The sequence below is a fragment of the Hyla sarda genome, chromosome 9, assembly GCF_029499605.1.
Source record: "Hyla sarda isolate aHylSar1 chromosome 9, aHylSar1.hap1, whole genome shotgun sequence".
Classification (NCBI taxonomy): Eukaryota; Metazoa; Chordata; class Amphibia; order Anura; family Hylidae; genus Hyla; species Hyla sarda.
The window spans coordinates 130,219,654-130,238,545 of NC_079197.1; the positions used below are offsets into that span (position 1 = coordinate 130,219,654).

The window sequence follows — 18,892 nt, forward strand, 5'->3', positions numbered from 1 at the left end:
TTAGCATAAGAGACTTGAAAAATCTACAATAATTTCTATCAAAGCAAAAAAAAGAAAAAAATTACAACATTGGAAGCTGAAATTTTAAGCTTAGCATTAAAATGATAATATTATTGTCAATTATAGTAGTAAAATGTGAATACACAGATGTCCTAGCATGACTACACTACATGAGAAATAAAAAAAATTCTAACGTACTTCCTGTACTCCGCCAGTAGCTTAAGAAGATCATCATTAGAAAGTTTACCGCTATCCTGTTTGTATAATGGAGAAAATTTCCCTTCAACATCTAGGGTCCCCTGGGTGTCCTTGAATACCGGCCTTAAAACAGACAAATGACATGGTGAAAATGGATTAAAACAATAAATTAAGATAAAAATAGTCTACAATTCTGTAGAGTTCAACAATGACAAGACGAACCTTGCAGCCCAAGCGAATGGCATTCTATACTGAGACAAGCGGCTGCACACCTGTCTTGCAATCTTGTGCACTTTCTGTGCGATCTGAAGGCAAGAATAAGGAAGCAGAACATTAGCAGCAAACAACGTACCAGAATAATACTGGATGAAAAGATATATCAATGCCAATTTAAATAAAATAAGGTGACATATAAAGGAGGTCACTTAGGAAAAGTACCATATTAGTGAATTCCGTGAATTCTGAATGGAGCCCCCCATTTAATCTGTTTCCTCTTAAATAGCCACTGTCATTTGAAAAAACTTTTGACATGTCCTAGTGACATATGAAAAGTGTTGATCGGCGAGGGTCTCAATCGATCAGGAGAAGTAACCAGGAGTTTGCCCTCAGCCTGTTTTTTCCTGGCTCTGTGTCACGTGATCGAGACACACTCGCAATGCAAGTCTATGGAGCCTGTCTCAATCATGCGATCCAGTCCTCTCCATTGGTGAGATATTTCGTTTTGTAAATATGGTAAATGAAGCTTAAGTACCCAGGGAGCATTCCCCAGAACAAGCTCAGGTACACCTAGCCCGTGTCCTCTTTATAACTGCCGCTGACCTGCATGATCCTTTATACTGCCCCATATACAAAAAAATACAAGTGTTACATAGGTCAGATGAGGACAATTTTAAGCATACAAATTTATTTACAAATAATAATAATAATTTTTTTAAGTAGTAACATGAAACAAAGCCTTTTTAAGATGGGTATCGATGTAATCCTATGGATTTACAGAATGTCATGACCCCCATCCATAGAGATATATAGAGGGAGGCTTGACGCCCCTCCCCCCCCCCCCCCCTTTGGGCAGGGGTTGTGATGTGCCCCTCCCTATGAGACTTCTCATTTAAGAGATTACAAATAAAAAGGCATGCCGCAGAGCCGTGCAGGGAACTGCAGCTGGCCCAGTTCATTTTAATAGAGTTGTGTTGTTGTTCCAGGATAGTAAAAGAGATGCAGCACTACACCAGCACAATAGTGTGTATATTCTTAGGATCGGGGGGTTCCAGAAATCAGATCCCTCCCGCTGTCTGTGATATGCCCTCCTTCTATAGGACAGGAATACTCCTTTAGAAGAGCTGGTCATTAAACAAATTAAAAAACAATTCATTACAATTCATATGCAATAAGGGGTTACCACTGCTATAATAAATATATATTATTGTTTTTGCATTTCATATTTTCGTTCCATAGAGAGAGAAGTTAAGTCCAGGCTAGATGACTTTAGACAAGTGAGGTGCTTATTTTTGACTAAACAGGAAGCTTTTCATTTAGAATAAAGTGGCCAATAAAATAGAAGGAAACTATTAACTACAATGGCAGGAAACTATAGGGGAGCACACAAGGAAACAATGACCTGAGGGCAAAAAATTTGAAACTTTATTTTAACAACATTTTTCTCCATGAAAAGTTCAAAAACAGAGGAAGAGAATACCTTTGCTGGATCAGAGTTTTTGATGTATGGTTCTGCACAATGTGTGATATTCCCCTGTAAGACTTTTTCAATGCGTGCCACTAAAAAAACCTCAGGATGTGGATTTGTCACTGAAAATATTCCCTGTAAAAAAATTAAAAAAAGATGAATATATGATTTATAAAAGGTGCTATTGATGTTACCTCTTTTTAGCTATAAACTAACCATATATACTCGAGTATAAGCCGAGTTTTTCAGCACGATTTTTTGTGCTGAAAACACCCCCTTGGCTCATACTCGAGTGAACTCTTCGCCTGTCAATCCCTTCTCAGTGGTCTTCAACCTGCGGACCTCCAGATGTTGCAAAACTACAACTCCCAGCATGCCTGGACAGCCATCGGCTGTCAGGGCATGCTGGGAGTTGTAGTTTTGAAACCTCTGGAGGTCCGCAGGTTGAAGACCACTGCGGCCTTCGTCATCATCCAAACCCCCCCCTTTAGTTTTCTACTCCCCTCCCCTCCCCTCGGTGGGAAGGGTGAGCTGATCCGCGCCATCTATGCTGCAGGGACCGTCCATTTTCACCGGGGGGGGGGGCCCTCTTCTCCGCACTCTGGGCCTGCCCCGGACTAGTGACGTTGCCTTGACGACGACGCACAGGGACGTGCATGAACGTCCCTGCGTGTCGTCGTGAAGGCAACGTCACTAGTCCGGGGCAGGCCCGGAGCGCGGAGAAGAGGGCCCCCCCGGTGAAAATGTACAGCCCGGAACGACTAACCCTCCCCACCGAACGGTTCCTGCAGCAAAGATGGCCCGGGACCAGCTCACCCTTCCTTCCCACCGAGGGGAGGTGAGTAGAAAACTAAAAGGGTGTCTGGATGATGACATAGGCCGCAGTGGTCTTCAACCTGCAGACCTCCAGAGGTTTCAAAACTCCCAGCATGCACGGACAGGCGGTGATGATGAAGGGGGGGGGGGGGGGGGTGATGACGGGGGTCTGGATGATGACATGGGGGATGATGTATTTCCTACCCTAGGCTTATAGTCGAATCAATAACTTTTCCTGGGTTTTTGGGGTGAAATTAGGGGCCTCGGCTTATATTCGGGTCGGCTTATACTCGAGTATATACGGTACTTACAGATAGTTTATGATAGTTTATATTCAATATAGAGACATATAGATCACAGGATTTATTTGTTCATAATGGATTCATAACTACATATAAAGATAGATAGATATGAGATAGATAGATATGAGATAGATAGATAGATCGATTTCACCTCTTTTATGAACTGGAACTGAGATTCTGGGATGCCATGGACACGATTCTCATTGTATGACTTTTTAGGACTTCCATTGACCATCTCGGGAAGATTGCTTAACATTTCTCTTACTGACAAAGGATTAAGGTCCACGTGGAAGTCTGCTGAAATTTTGCAGTTATTTTTAACATCAAACAGTGCTAAACTGACAAAAAATGGCTCCACCTGAAAAAAAAAAATTTAGGGAATCATAACTGTATTACTGACTGCAAAAGGCATGTTATGAATGGATGTAAGAAAGTCACTTAATGTAATAACAGAATAACATTTTTGGTGCACATAAGCAAATTCATAAAAAAATTTTAGGAAAAAAACTGAATCTATTATCAATGGTGTGACAATCCTTTTTGGCAAAAAAAAAGTTTTTATTACTAGGAAATTGTAAAAAAAAAAAGCACTTACGTTTGTCAAGGGTCCTTCAGGATTTTCAGTCACATTCCCAAGTATATTAAAGCTCAGTTCCTGGCATTGGACTAAGAAATGACGTCTGCTTTTCTCTTCAAATGGCCGAATGTCTGGCTCAATGCCAGAAAAGTCCAGTCTCTGTAGACACATGTACAGTCACTATAAATATTATATTACACAGGAATTCCGTACATTTCAGTCTGTAAAATGTTTCTTGACCATTGTGAGGGAGCACATGTCTTAGTACACATGGCCTTTCTTATGGTCAGTTCAGATCATTACTATATTTCAAGGAATGTCATAAAATACTAGAGACAATGGGCAGATTTGCTGTAGCAAATGCACCAGAATTCTGATGTAAATTGCTCCACAAATTGTTCTTCATGACTTCCTTCACATTTACTATGAGGTTTAGACACTTTTTAGACACTTGAGACAAAAGGGGTGTGGAATTGGCAAAAGGGCATGGCTTAAATATGCACCAAAAGACACCAATAATCAAAAGAGCAAAAAACGCTCCCCCTCCTCCTCTGCTGCCCTATAAAATATCACTCAGGGGCTACTTTTGGGTAGCATATCTCTTAGTGAAAGATCACTGACTGCTAGACATGTCTCTGTGATGCACTCAAGGACATTTTGCCCAGCTGACATCTGTTTAGACTGTTTAGATCCAACTGTAAGGAGGGGTTGGGAGCAGTGGTTACATGAGGGCATGCACACATGGCAAACCGGCTCTCAACAGCCAAGACAGACCACCAGTAGAGAGGATTGTTTTATCCATCATCAAGTACAAGCAGTTCCCCCAGTTTCCATGTCCACCATCCAGACACAGGTGGCACCTTCATTACACACCCCTATCTTTGTCCGGACCATTTCCTGGCACTTAGTAAAAGGTGATTGGGTGCCACAGTGCCAGTTACCTTTCCTGCCCCTGACAGCCAAACATCGCTGCCCTTGTTAGCAGTGATGTCGTGAACAAGAAATGTTGACGCTAGGGCCTGGAACTGTATTGTCTTTAGTGACAAAATTAGGTTCTGACAAAAGACAGGTTTGAGTATGTTGGTCTGGTGGTGAGAACTTCAATCCTGCCTTTGCTGAGGAGCGACACACTGCCCCATCTACTGGTGTGATGATCTGAGGAGCCAGTCATTACACTTAGTAGTGATACAAGGAACACTAAGGGGGAGATTTATTAAAACCTGTCCAGAGAAAAAGTTGCCAAGTTTTCCATAGCAACCAATCAGATCACTTCTTCATTTTCAGAGGCCTTCTGATTGGTTGCTATGGGCAACTTTTCCTCTTGACTGGTTTTGATAAATCTCTCCCTAACACCTCAGAGATATGTGCAGGACATCCTGCAGCCATGTGTTACCTCTCATGGCTTCCCACTGGCATTTTCCAGCAGGGCACATCTCACCCACACACAGCAAAGGTTTCCCAGAAATGTCTCCTCCAGATTGCATCACTTACTTGGCCTGCCCAGTCACCAGATTTATTGCCAATCAAGCATTTATGGTGAGCCAAGTTCAGAAAATCTACAAGTATTCAGGATCTACAGGTCCAGCTGCTGAATCAGTTGGCAAATATGTTGCAAGATGCCATATAGAACCTGCATGCCTCCATGCCCAACCATATCTTATATTGTATATAAACTTTACCATTATAAAGAGGCTCTTCTACCATGATGTGCCACGTCTAGCCTATATACAAGATAAGATATGTTTTTTCTCTAATATCTGTGATTAAATGGGCACTGTCAGATTCGAAAACATTTTATATGTTGTACATCTTGGCAAAACATTAACCTTTCTTATATTCTTCATAAGAAAAATGTATTTTCTTTTTATAGAAAAAAGAAAGCTCTCTCCTGTCTGATAGCACTGCTCTGTCCTCTTTCCTGTCTGATAGCTCTCCTCTGTGCTATTTCCTGTCTGATAGGACTCCTCTGTGCTCCCTCCTGTCTGATAGCACTGCTCTGTCCTCTTTCCTGTCTGATAGCTCTCCTCTGTGCTATTTCCTGTCTGATAGGACTCCTCTGTGCTCCCTCCTGTCTGATAGCACTCCTCTGTCCTCTTTCCTGTATGATAGCTCTCCTCTGTGCTATTTCCTGTCTGATAGGACTCCTCTGTGCTCCCTCCTGTCTGATAGGACTCCTCTGTGCTCCCTCCTGTCTGATAGGACTCCTCTGTCCTCTTTCCTGTCTGATAGCTCTCCTCTGTGCTATTTCCTGTCTGATAGGACTCCTCTGTGCTCCCTCCTGTCTGATAGGACTCCTCTGTCCTCTTTCCTGTCTGATAGCTCTCCTCTGTGCTATTTCCTGTCTGATAGGACTCCTCTGTGCTCTCTCCTGTCTGATAGTACTCCTCTGTGCTCTCTCCTGTCTGATAGAACTCCTCTGTGCTCTCTCCTGTCTGATAGGACTCCTCTGTGCTCTCTCCTGTCTGATAGGACTCCGCTGTGCTCTCTCTGTCTGATAGGACTCCTCTGTGCTCTCTCCTCTCTGATAGCACTCCTCTATGCTATCTCTTATCTGATAGGACTCCTCTATGCTCTCTTCTGTCTGATAGTACTCATCTGTGCTCTCTCCTGTCTGATAGCACTCCTCTGTGCTCTCTCCTGTCTGATAGGACTCCTCTGTGCTCTCTCCTGTCTAATAGGACTCCTCTGTGCTCTCTCCTGTCTGATAGTGCTCATCTGTGCTCTCTCCTGTCTGATAGGACTCCACTGTGCTCTCTAACTGTCTGATAGGACTCCTCTGTTCTCTCCTGTCTGATAGCACTCCTCTGTGCTCACTTCTATCTGACAGGACTCCTCTGTGCTCTCTCCTGTCTGATGTACTCCTCTGAGCTCTCTCCAGTCTGATAGGACTCCTATGTACTCTCCTGTCTGATAGGACTCCTCTGTGCTCTCTCCTGTCTGATAGGACTCCGCTGTGCTCTCTCTGTCTGATAGGACTCCTCTGTGCTCTCTCCTCTCTGATAGCACTCCTCTATGCTATCTCTTATCTGATAGGACTCCTCTATGCTCTCTTCTGTCCGATAGTACTCATCTGTGCTCTCTCCTGTCTGATAGCACTCCTCTGTGCTCTCTCTCCTGTCTGATAGGACTCCTCTGTGCTCTCTCCTGTCTGATAGGACTCCTCTGTGCTCTCTCCTGTCTGATAGTGCTCATCTGTGCTCTCTCCTGTCTGATAGGACTCCACTGTGCTCTCTCCTGTCTTATAGGACTCCTCTGTGTTCTCTCCTGTCTGATAGCACTCCTCTGTGCTCACTTCTATCTGATAGGACTCCTCTGTGCACTCTCCTGTCTGATTGTACTCCTCTGTGCTCTCTCCTGTCTGACAGGACTCCTCTGTGCTCTCTCCTGTCTCATAGTACTCCTCTGTGCTCTATTCTGTCTGATAGTACTCCTCTGTGCTCTCTCCTGTCTGATAGGACTCCTCTATGCTCTCTCCTGTCTGGTAGCACTCCTCTGTGCTCTCTCTTGTCTGATAGTACTCCTCTCTGCTCTCTCCTGTCTGATAGTCCTCCTCTGTGATCTCTTCTGTCTGATAGTACTCCTCTGTGCTCTCTCCTGTCTGATAGTACTCCTCTGTGCTCTCTCCTGTCTGACAGGACTCCTCTGTGCTCTCTCCTGTCTGATAGCACTCCTCTGTGCTCTCACCTGTCTCATAGTACTCATATATGCTCTCTCCTGTCCTATCAGACAGGACAGAGGAGTGCTATCAGACACGAGAGAGCACAGAGGAGTGCTATAAGACAGGAGAGAGCACAGAGGAGTGCTAGCCCACCCTCACTTGCTGGACTTTGTCCATGCCTGTGCTTCAGCTTGGACAAAATCATGACTTTGTAAGCAATTATTTCTATAAAAAAGGAAGTCAATTTTTCTTATGAAGTATATTAGAAAGGTTAATGTTTTCCCAAGATGTACAACATATAAAACGATTTTGAATCTGACAGTGACCATTTAACCCCTTAAGGACCAAGGGCGTACAGGTGCGCCCTTGGTCCTGCTCTCCTGATATAACGCGGGGTTACACAGTAACCCCGCGTCATATCACGGCGGGCCCGGCGTCATAGTGAAGCCGGGACCCGCCTCTAATAGCGTGCAGCGCCGATCGCGGTGCCGCGCGCTATTAACCCTTTAGCTGCGCGCTCAGAGCTGAGCCGCGTGGCTAAAAGCGAAACCGAAAGTGGCCGGCTAGCTCAGTCGCGCTGTTCGGGATAGCCGCGGCTAATCGCGGCATCCCGAACAGCTGACAGGACAGCGGGAGGGCCCCTACCTGCCTCCTCGCTGTCCGATCGCCGAATGACTGCTATGGGATATGACCCTATGGGACCTATAACACTGCAAAAAAAAAAGTGAATAAAGATCATTTAACTCCTCCCCTATTAAAAGTTTGAATCACCCCCCTTTTCCAATAAAAAAAAAACACAGGGTAAATAAAAATAAAAATAAACATATATGGTATCACCGCGTGCGGAAATGTCCGAATTATAGAAATATATCATTAATGAAACCGCTCGATCAATGGCGTGCGCGCAAAAAAATTCCAAAGTCCAAAATAGTGCATTTTTGGTCACTTTTTATATCATTTAAAAATGAATAAAAAGCGATCAATAAGTCCTATCAATGCAAAAATGGTACCGTTAAAAACTTCAGATCACGGCGCAAAAAATGAGCCCTCATACCGCCCAATACACAGAAAAATAAAAAAGTTATAGGGGTCAGAAGATGACAATTTTAAACATATTAATTTTCCTGCATGTAGTTATGATTTTTTCCAGATGTCCGACAAAATCAAACCTATATAAGTAGGGTATCATTTTAATCGTATGGACCTACAGAATAAAGATAAGGTGTCATTTTTACCGAAAAATGTACTACGTAGAAACGGAAGCCCCCAAAAGTTACAAAACAGCGTTTTTTTTTTTTTCAATTTTGTCGCACAATGATTTTTTTTTCCGTTTCACCGTAGATTTTTGGGCAAAATGACTGACGTCATTACAAATTAGAATTGGTGGCGCAAAAAATAAGCCATCATATGGATTTTTAGGTGCAAAATTGAAAGAGTTATGATTTTTTAAAGGCAAGGAGCAAAAAGCGAAAATGCAAAAACGGAAAAAACCCCGGTCCTTAAGGGGTTAAAGGGTAACCCCAGCAAAAAGCATAAAGCCTTTCCTATTCTGGAAAGGCCCACGGTGGGTGAGCTGGCTGAACCTGTGTGTTTTTTGGACTTTTTGTTTTTGCCATTTTCTTCACAGAAATAATTAAAGGGGTATTCCAGGCCAAAACTTTTTTTTATATATCAACTGGCTCTGGAAAGTTAAACAGATTTGTAAATTACTTCTATAAAAAAATCTTAATCCTTCCAATAGTTATTAGCTTCTAAAGTTGAGTTGTTGTTTTCTGTCTAACTGCTCTCTGATGACTCACGTCCCGGGAGCTGTGCAGTTCCTATGGGGATATTCTCCCATCATGCACAGCTCCCGGGACGTGACATCATTGAGCAGTTAGACAGAAAACTTCAGAAGCTAATAACTATTGGAAGGATTAAGATTTTTTTTAATAGAAGTAATTTACAAATCTGTTTAACTTTTCAGAGCCAGTTGATATATATATATATATATATAAAAAAAGGTTTTCCCTGGAATACCCCTTTAAACAATACAATTACATTACCGTTTCTCACATGTGCAGTATCTAACAAAGTTTAATGCATTGAATGTTCTGTTCATTGCTAGAAATCTACAGAAGTAAACAGTTATTATCATTGCACAATTGTACATGCTGAGAACATCACCTGCACATCAGAGTCAAATGAGAATAGGTTCTGTCGTGCTTCACTTCTGCTCAACTTATTCAACTGTTCCGTCTCTCTTCCATACTACAAATAAAGGAAATACATCAAACAGGGTCATCTCGCAAAGTGACTTTTTGTTGACAAAAGACAAGGGAGGTTTATCAAAACCTGTGCAAAGGAAAAGTTGCCCATAGCAACCAGTCCGATTGCTTCTTTCAATTTGCTGAGGCCTTGTTAAAAATGAAAGAAGCGATCTGATTGGTTGTTATGGACAACCGGGAAACTTTTCCTCTGGACAGGTTTTGATAAATCTCCCCCAAAGTACTGTCAAGGTTCTTTGAAAAATATTAAATCAAATATCTCATAATTTAAAACTGTCTTTAAAGGGGTATTCCAAGTTAGAACATTTGTGAATAGGGGATAATTATCAGATAACATTGGGTCTGACTGTTGGGACTCCCATGATATCAGGAATGCGGTCTAGAGAGTTGACGTGGGTCACTGCTCCACTCATTGTCTATGGAGTTGCCAGAGAGCCAATCACTGTACTCTGATATCTCTGGCAGCTTAATAGACAATGAATGGAGCAGCGGCGCACATATGTAACTCACTGCTTATTTAAAACAAAGACAGAGGGTTATATTTTGTAACTCTGAATGCCCCTTTAACCCCTTCCTAATACAGCGATTATTGGCAATGGCGTTTTTGTTTTTCCATCCTCGTCTTCTACGCGATAATTTGTAATTTTTTTGTTGTACTTTTTAACGGTACCCTTCATTCCACTTTATAATGTACCGCATAACAGAGGAAAAATATTTGTGGGCTTTAATGTAAATTTATGTAAATGTAATTTCTTGAGGGTTTTGTTGCTTTTATGGCATCATGTTAACTGTATTCTGAGAGTCCGTATGATTACAGTGATTTTTTTTTTTAGGCTTTTCTATCAAGCTGTGTTTTTTGCTTTGTAGACTGTAATTTTTTTATTGTTATCATTTTGCACGTACCTTACATTTACAATATTTTTTTTTATAACTTTTTAATCCGTCTTTTGTTGGTGACAAGATGACAAAAAAAATGCAATTCTTGCACTGAGTATTTTTTTTTTTTACATACATATGAAAATATTTGTTGCCTGGCAAACAGGGCCTAGTGGCATTTACTAGGCCCCAGCTGCCAACCTTACCCCTGGGCATCCTGAAATTACCAATTAAGTTGTGAGGGGGTGACAAAGAGGCACTCCCCTGTTTAACCCCCCAGCCCCCCCCCCCCCCCCAAGCTGCCACAGTCACAGCGCAACACAATTGTGTATATCATAGGCTAAGAATACCTGGAAGGATATTTCTTTTTTTCCAGATCTGTTGGCTTTATAAAATCTGATGTGTTATTTTAATTTTTTAACCTTTTAATATTCTTTCACATATTTCAATTTAGAATGTGGTTGACATAGAAAGGGAAATGGAAAAGCTTCTATAGAAATATAAACCTCCACTCTCCTCACTGAAACCAAACCACAAGTAATACATAGGAAAATTGGCTTCCAAGTACACAGAGTGTTATAACAACTGCTTTAGTTTCAGTTCAGCTATGCAATTCCAAGTTATAAAAGCGGATACCTTCACCAGCTCAGGATGCATGCTCTTCTCCAGGCTTTCCATGATGTTATCCGATTTCCCAGCACCACCGCCCTCATCATCTGTATATTAGAAGAAAGCAAATGTAAGTAGCAGAACCCCATAAAATTTTCTTAGCTCAGTATCAGTCTTGGATGTACGTTCTGGGTCACTCTCTATTTTTGATGCCATGTTTTCACTCCTCAGTTGCTGTGATTTTCTATAGTCTAAACATGCACACATTTCCTCACCAATAAACTGAACCTTAGAGTTGCTCGGGATATATTTACCACAATTATTTATTTTAAATTAAAAATGCCTGTAGCCACCAACAGGAAAAGTCATGACAGTCATTCCAGAGTAAGTCTATTGAGCCTTATGGGATTCCTTATTAAGGGAAAATGAAACAGGACCTGGGTGACTGTTTGATTCTGCACCGGATGAACAGTTCTGACGAACATTTCTCCACTCAGGCCCAGGATCTCACAGAGCAGCCGCTGTGTCGAGGCTATCCCCTAGATGTGTTACATGTGGCATTGAAAAGAGCAGAAAAAGCTGAATTGCTCCAGAAAAAAATATTTAAAAAAACATTTGATGTTAATAGTCAGTTTAATTTGACGTTTAAATTTAGCCCAAATGGCTGATGCAATAAAACATTCTATTAAATCCAACTGGAGTCTAATAGAGAGAGATCCCACGATAGGTAACATTAGGCTACAAAAAACAGTTGTAGCATATAAAAGAACTAAAAAAATAAAAGATGAGTTAGTTTCTAGCAGAAATCTAGAAGAAAGGGAGTCTCTGCACCGTTCTATATGGACACTCAAATTGTTGGAAAGCAGTGTTTAACCCCTTAAGGACCGGGGGGTTTCCGTTTTTGCATTTTCGTTTTTTGCTCCTTGCCTTTAAAAAATCATAACTCTTTCAAATTTGCACCTAAAAATCCATATGATGGCTTATTTTTTGCGCCACCAATTCTACTTTGTAATGACATCAGTCATTTTGCCCAAAAATCTACGGTGAAGCGGGAAAAAAAATCATTGTGCGACAAAATTGAAAAAAAAAAAACGCTGTTTTGTAACTTTTGGGGGCTTCCGTTTCTACATAGTACATTTGTCAGTAAAAATGACACCTGATATTTATTCTGTAGGTCCATACGATTAAAATGATCCCCTACTTATATAGGTTTGATTTTGTCGGACTTCTGGAAAAAATCATAACTACATGAAGGAAAATTAATACGTTTAAAATTGTCATCTTCTGACCCCTATAACTTTTTTATTTTGCTGTGTATGGGGAGGTATGAGGGCTCATTTTTTGCGCCGTGATCTGAAGTTTTTAACGGTACCATTTTTGCTTTGATATGACTTATTGATCGCTTTTTATTCATTTTTAAATGATATAAAAAGTGACCAAAAATGCACTATTTTGGACTTTGGAATTTTTTTGCGCGCACGCCATTGACCGAGCGGTTTAATTAATGATATATTTTTATAATTCGGACATTTCCGCACGCGGTGATACCATATATGTTTATTTTTATTTTTATTTACACTGTGTTTTTTTTATTATTGGAAAAGGGGGGGTGATTCAAACTTTTAATAGGGGAGGAGTTAAATGATCTTTATTCACTTTTTTTTTTCACTTTTTTTTTTGAAGTGTTATAGGTCCCATAGGGACCTATAACACTGCACACACTGATCTTCTATGTTGATCACTGGTTTCCCATAAGAAACCAGTGATCAACGATTCTGCCGCATGACTGCTCATGCCTGGATCTCAGGCACTGAGCAGTCATTCGGCGATCGGACAGCGAGGAGGCAGGAAGGGGCCCTCCCGCTGTCCTGTCAGCTGTTCGGGATGCCGCGATTAGCCGCGGCTATCCCGAACAGCCCGACTGAGCTAGCCGGGAACTTTCACTTTCACTAAGTACTTTCAATAAGTACTGGAAGGATTAAGATTTTTGAATAGAAGTAATTTACAAATATGTTTAACTTTCTGCCACCAGTTGATTTAAAACAAAAAAGGTTTTCACCGGAGTACCCCTTTCAGTACCCCTTGCTGACAACTCAGACACCTGTGCAGGTATGGTAGTGCTACAACGTGCAAAAGCATAAAAGTTCATCCAAATCAAACAGAAAGGAAAAAACGGAGCACTGACCGTATTGATGCAACAGGTGACTTTATTCCTTATCCAGATGGACACATGAAAAGGTGGAGAGTGGACACTCAGAGAGACTCCGGGCAACGGACCGTATCACGCGTGATGCGTCTGTTGCCCGGAGTCTCCCCCACCCCCATTAAAGTTTTTGCAGCAAACTAACTCAGTGTGTGCCTGTTCAGTGAATCCTGTTCTGTTGTATTTGTTAATTAAGATCCATTGTTAATTGTCAGTTCTGCTTATACCTAGGGAAGGGAACATTAACCCATTGTTACGTTATGTGCTCCGGCTGCACACGTTGGCCATGAGCGCATGGTCCCGTTACCTGCTGATGTCGGCGGGGCTGGGACTTGCATCACGGGACACGCCCGCATGCAAGCCCCAGTCCGTCACTCACCTGGTGCTTCTCCTGCCCCCACCTCTGCCTCTCTGCTCCGGCAATCATGTCCCTGTCCCCTAGGGCGCACACGCGCACCGGAACTTCACCTGTGGCTTATTGATAAATTCTTCCACCCTCCTCACTTCCCTGCTGGATCTTTGTTGACTTGTGCCTGAGAGAAAGCATTCCCGAGAGCATTGCCTTGTCGTGTATCTGATTCTTTTGCTCTGTGACATGACCTTGCTCCTCTGCCGCTTGCCTACTGACCTCCTGCTACGTCCTGACTACTCTACTGTGCCGCTTGCCCTAACCTTCTGCTATCCTGACTACGAGCTGCCATATCCCTCCTGTGCCTCGCATCTCCTCAGTCGCTGGTGTGGTCGAGCCGTGCCAGGAGTAGCGACCTTAGTGCCGCCTGCCGCAGCAAGTCCATCCCGCTTTGCAGCGGGCTCTGGTGAAAACCTTAGACTCTGCTCCCTGGTATGGTCCGAGTCACACAGGTCCAGTGGATCCACATCCAATTGTGTTCCTGTCTTCTGAAACGTGAGTGTTACAGCCATACAGTTCTGTGCTGCCTACAGACCTCCAGGAAATGGCAATGTCAGGTAAGCAAATTAAAAGCGTATCTGTCATATCCCACAAACAAATAATATGTTACTCAGAACCTAATCGTGACCATTTTTAGGCATCTATCACCTATATTTATTCTAAAAATACCTCTTTTCATTACCTCACAATGTTAGAAATCATCTTTGGGAAAGAGGGTTTGTCCCCTGCTTGTGGTGATGGGAGGTGATTGTCCACGACCCATAGACAAGCCTGAGGCTGGAGTTAAACAACTATATTACAAAAGGTCTTTAATTTTGATCAGTAACAACAGAAAAAAAAGTTTTTGGATCTGACAGTGCCCATTTAATGCTTTCACTTCAGACCTGGTCTCACCGTAATTGACCCTCATAAAATACAGAGGTTTCCCTTTGTGTTTGAGGGCAGCCATAGAGGATCAAGAGAACGACCTCTGATCGTCAATAAAGTCTTTTGACTTCTATAAAAATTGGGACCTTTTGGTCTCCAGAACCAACTAGCCTTTTGACTAGCTCTTTTTAGTCTTGTATAATATTACTTGCATGCTGGAGTACGTTTAAGCATTTTGCTGCTGGTTCAGCTGCATTTTTTGTAAGTAGCACAGGCTGGGTGCTATCAGAATAGCTCACAAAGGGAAAATGTTGTTTCTTAACTGCTTTCTAAGGTGTTAAACCTCCAGACATTAGGTTTAAGATTTTGATAAGCTGGCACCCAGATACCCCCTAATATCCAGCTTTATGTTGGGGGGGATTTTCAAGCTTAAATAGGGTGCCAGACTGAAAAAAAAAACTACTTTATGCTCTGATATAACTATTTGCTCCCTACAATGATATCTTCTACCCTGATTTTTTTTGTACAGTTACCTTTACTGATTGTTTCTCCTGACTTGCAAGTTTTTTGTTGTTGTAACTAAACCTTTCTAGAGTTCCTCTAACTTGGATGTATGCGTTTATACCTACTCCGTGGCTAAAGAACAATTCAGTCCTCAATTCTTAAATTTCCAAGTACATGAAGCCAAAAAGTCAATCCCAGGAAATGTCTAAAATACACGGAGTGTTGGAATATAGCTGCCAGCTAACAGCTGCTAAATAAACACCAAAAAAAAAAAAAAACGATCTAGACAGTTCAGCAAATCTCAGAGTTTGAGAAAGTAATCACTTTAAATTGGTAACAACTGAGATTAGCAGTTTTATATGAGGTTTTCACATTACAGAGGTGAGATAAGTAGATCAAAAGTACATTAAAAGTGTCTAAAGTTGGTCACACATTTCGGACAGCTATTGGCCAAATGCTTGTTTGACTGAATTCTTGTTGTGCATGAATTCTGAATGGGTAGAAAGAAGAAAACCAGTGCCAGACACACCTGGTGGTGACTTTTCTACTCAAGAACAAAGGACTCGAGTAGAAGTCCAACTGCCTGACCCTTGGGTCCACCAACATCAAGGGAGAGTCAAAAGACCACATACACATTAGATTGGCCACTGGTAATTTTGTACTCAAGTTCTTCAAAAGTGATTGTGGTGGGTCTGAATACTGAGACCCCCCGAGATCAACAGAATTGGGCTCATGCCTGCATGGAGAGGTAGATTTGGCATAAACTCCATGCTTTGGAGCGCTGTAGATACAATGCTCATGTATCTCCGGAACTCCCATAGACAGTGCATGGAGTGCTTGCCGACCCCACCATTCCATGCACAGGGAGAGTCGGGGCCAGTACTGAAGATCCCCAGTGATCACACAGTTCTCTAGATAGGTGACAGGTTTTAAAGTAAAGGAGTACCCCTTTAATCTAATGTATATGAGCAGCTTAGAAGTTGCTAAACCCATGAGCCTGATGTGCAGCCCTTGGGTAAGGCAAATGCATATGGCATCTCCTGTCATCCCCAAGATAACAGCACTGTATTATATTTTCTGTAACTAAAAGTTGTGCCAAGTATATATCTATTATTATTTTTTTCAGAAATAAAATATATGGAGAAAAAGTATAAACGGACATATGTTTATGTGACTACCCCTTGACATGACCTCAGTTGACTGATATGATCACTACTCTATCGACAGGATTGCCATCATTCACTGATCGGTGGGGTGCCAACATCTGGAACCCCTATTAACCAGCTGTTTGGGCCCTGCACTACACAGTGAAAGGGGCTAAAGGCCTTGCACCAAAAAGTGTATAGTGGTGGAGCCGGGTAATAGCAGCTCAGCTCCTGGTTACTTCCTGTGGATAGACAATCAATCGCATAGTCCTGGAAAACCCATTTAACTAATTTTGTAGATAATTTTGGCCATGTATGTTGTGTGGACTGCAATTTTTAATCATTTATAGGTTTATACTTAAAACCAGCAGTTGACTTGCAGCAGCTGGAGAGCCAAAGGTTGGGACATTATAATTATTCCAAATTATACACGACAATGAATCGGTGATGGTAATCTGCCTCACCATCTGCCTTATTAAAAGGGCTCCAGTCCTGCAGTCCCCACACTTTTTTCCCAAGACTTGACCCCTGCTTAGTAATGTGTAATGATTTACACCACATACAGTACCGTTGGATAGCTAACCTTGAACAGGATCTGCTGTGTATCTCTTCTCTTGCACTAAGCTGTCTGTATTGAGTTGAATGATTTTCTTCAATGTCTGCAGCCACTCCTCCATTTCCTGTTCCGTCTCAGCTGCCAGATGATGGCTCGATTTATCTAGCATCCTCAACTCAAAAGCATTGCGACGCAGCTTTGGACACTACAGAAGAGGGGGGAAAAGTCTGCAGTGTAAACGGAGATTAAAAATATAGCAATGAAGATCATTTATGCATACAGTTAATGGTGCATGAAGTAATAATGTACAAGCTATTTTACATAATGTACCGTATTTTTCGCCGTATAAGAAGCACTTTTTCTTCCCCAAAACTGGGGGGGGAAAGTCGGTGCGTCTTATACGGCGAATACACCCCTATCGTGGCGGTCCCTGCGGCCATCAACGGCCGGGACCCGCGGCTAATACAGGACATCACCGATCGTGGTGATGCCCTGTATTAACCCTTCAGACATGGCGATCAAAGCTGACTGCCGCGTCTGAAGGGAAAGTGACACTAACCCGGCTGTTCAGTCGGGCTGTTCGGGACCGCTGCGATTTCACCGCGGCGGTCCCAAACAGCCCGACTGAATAGCCGGGTTAGTGCTTACAGGACACCGGGAGGGACCTTACCTGCCTCCTCGGTGTCTTTTCCGTTCAGGGATCCCCTGTATGGCCGGCGCTCTCCTTCCTCGTCATCACGTCGTCGCGTACGTGCGTCGGCGTGCGTAATGACGTGATGGCGGCGACGGAGAGCGAGGATACCCGGCCGGCAGCAGAGACGTTCCGGAGCGACGAGGACACGGCGACAGCGATGGAGCGACATCCAGGGCAGCGGTGATGGGTCTGGAGCGGCGGGGACACGTGAGTACAACCTCCTATGCAGTGGTCTTCAATCTGCAGCCCTCCAGATGTTGCAAAACTACAACTCCCAGCATGCCCGGACAGCCAACGGCTGTCCGGGCATGATGGGAGTTGTAGTTTTGCAACATCTGGAGCTCCGCAGGTTGAAGACCACTATTGGGTTCAAAATCTTAATTTTTTTAGATTTTGCACCTAAAAATTGGGTGCGTCTTATACGCCGGTGCGTCCTATAGGGCGAAAAATACAGTATGTGTTATCCTCTTCTAGTGTATATCTGAATCTCACGTTTACCTCTTTCCTCCCAATACATCTCTCATTTGCATAATGTGTACAGAATAACAAAGACAGAATGCATTCAATTTTGCTGGGTTAAAATGAGAGAAGTATTTATGAGTAGCCTTGTGTCGGCACTTTGGCATTTATACGTTGAAAATGTTTGTAAACCTCATACCTGTGATACCATTTGCGCTTTTCTCTCCACCTGACACTTCTCATACAAATCAAGAAAAGTTGGGGGGGAGGGGTTTAATCAAGGGGGTACGGTGAGTAAGTTTGATAACAGATTTATCAATATGAAGGACAAAAATGTTGCAAACTGTGGCGTAAATCTATACCTGCTCATAGCACATTAATATTTCCCTTTAAAACAGTCCATGATGTGTTCATTTATTGAGTGGCATGAACAAACTTGTGTTTAAGACAGGCTGTTCAAAAACAAGTCTTAAAGGGGTTCTCCACTATAAGGTGATTTTAGTACGTACCTGGCAGACAGTAATGGACATGCTTAGGAAGGATCTGCGCTTGTCTTGGGGCTATATGGCTATGTTGTGAGTCAAACATAACGCTGTGACTATCTTTTTGTGAACTGGCTATTTCCTGTTGGAAATCCCTCCGCTAAACTACAAATCCCATAATACCTTGTTTGGAGGTGTGAGGTCACTTTTCTCCCTTCCACACATCAGCCACCTCACCAACTGAAGCACAAGTGAGCTGCCTTCCATGCTTTGCTGTGAACAATAGACCAGTGTCTTCTAACCAGGGTACCTTCAGTTGTTGCAAAACTATAATTCACTGTAAAATGATCTCCTTCCCACGCAGCGGTCACTCCACCCATTAAAGCAAAGACAGGCTCCCTCTGAACACCTGACTAGTGTCTCAAGCCGCACTGCAACCTGGGATAACCTGAGACAACAGTAATTTTGTATGCTTTTAAAAATAAACATTGGGACAAAAATCACCGAAGAATTGCGAGAGCAGTATCACACACAGGTACAGACACTATATTATGAACTACACTAACTTTACAGCCCCTGTAGCATA

General features: G+C 42.6%; 1 protein-coding gene across 2 annotated transcripts in view; it reads right to left on the reverse strand.

Moving 5' to 3' along the window:
• Nucleotides 1–18,892, reverse strand: part of DOCK11 (dedicator of cytokinesis 11) — a 428,541-nt gene that overhangs the window by 268,085 nt on the left and 141,564 nt on the right. For both annotated transcript variants that reach the window (XM_056539360.1, XM_056539359.1), the window contains exons 8-15: nt 16,699–16,876; nt 11,015–11,094; nt 9,402–9,485; nt 3,596–3,736; nt 3,152–3,358; nt 1,895–2,017; nt 421–503; nt 199–321 (exon numbers count right to left, since the gene is read on the reverse strand). In XM_056539360.1, the coding sequence (XP_056395335.1) occupies nt 199–321; nt 421–503; nt 1,895–2,017; nt 3,152–3,358; nt 3,596–3,736; nt 9,402–9,485; nt 11,015–11,094; nt 16,699–16,876 (1,019 nt within the window). The remainder of the gene's footprint in view (nt 1–198; nt 322–420; nt 504–1,894; nt 2,018–3,151; nt 3,359–3,595; nt 3,737–9,401; nt 9,486–11,014; nt 11,095–16,698; nt 16,877–18,892) is intronic.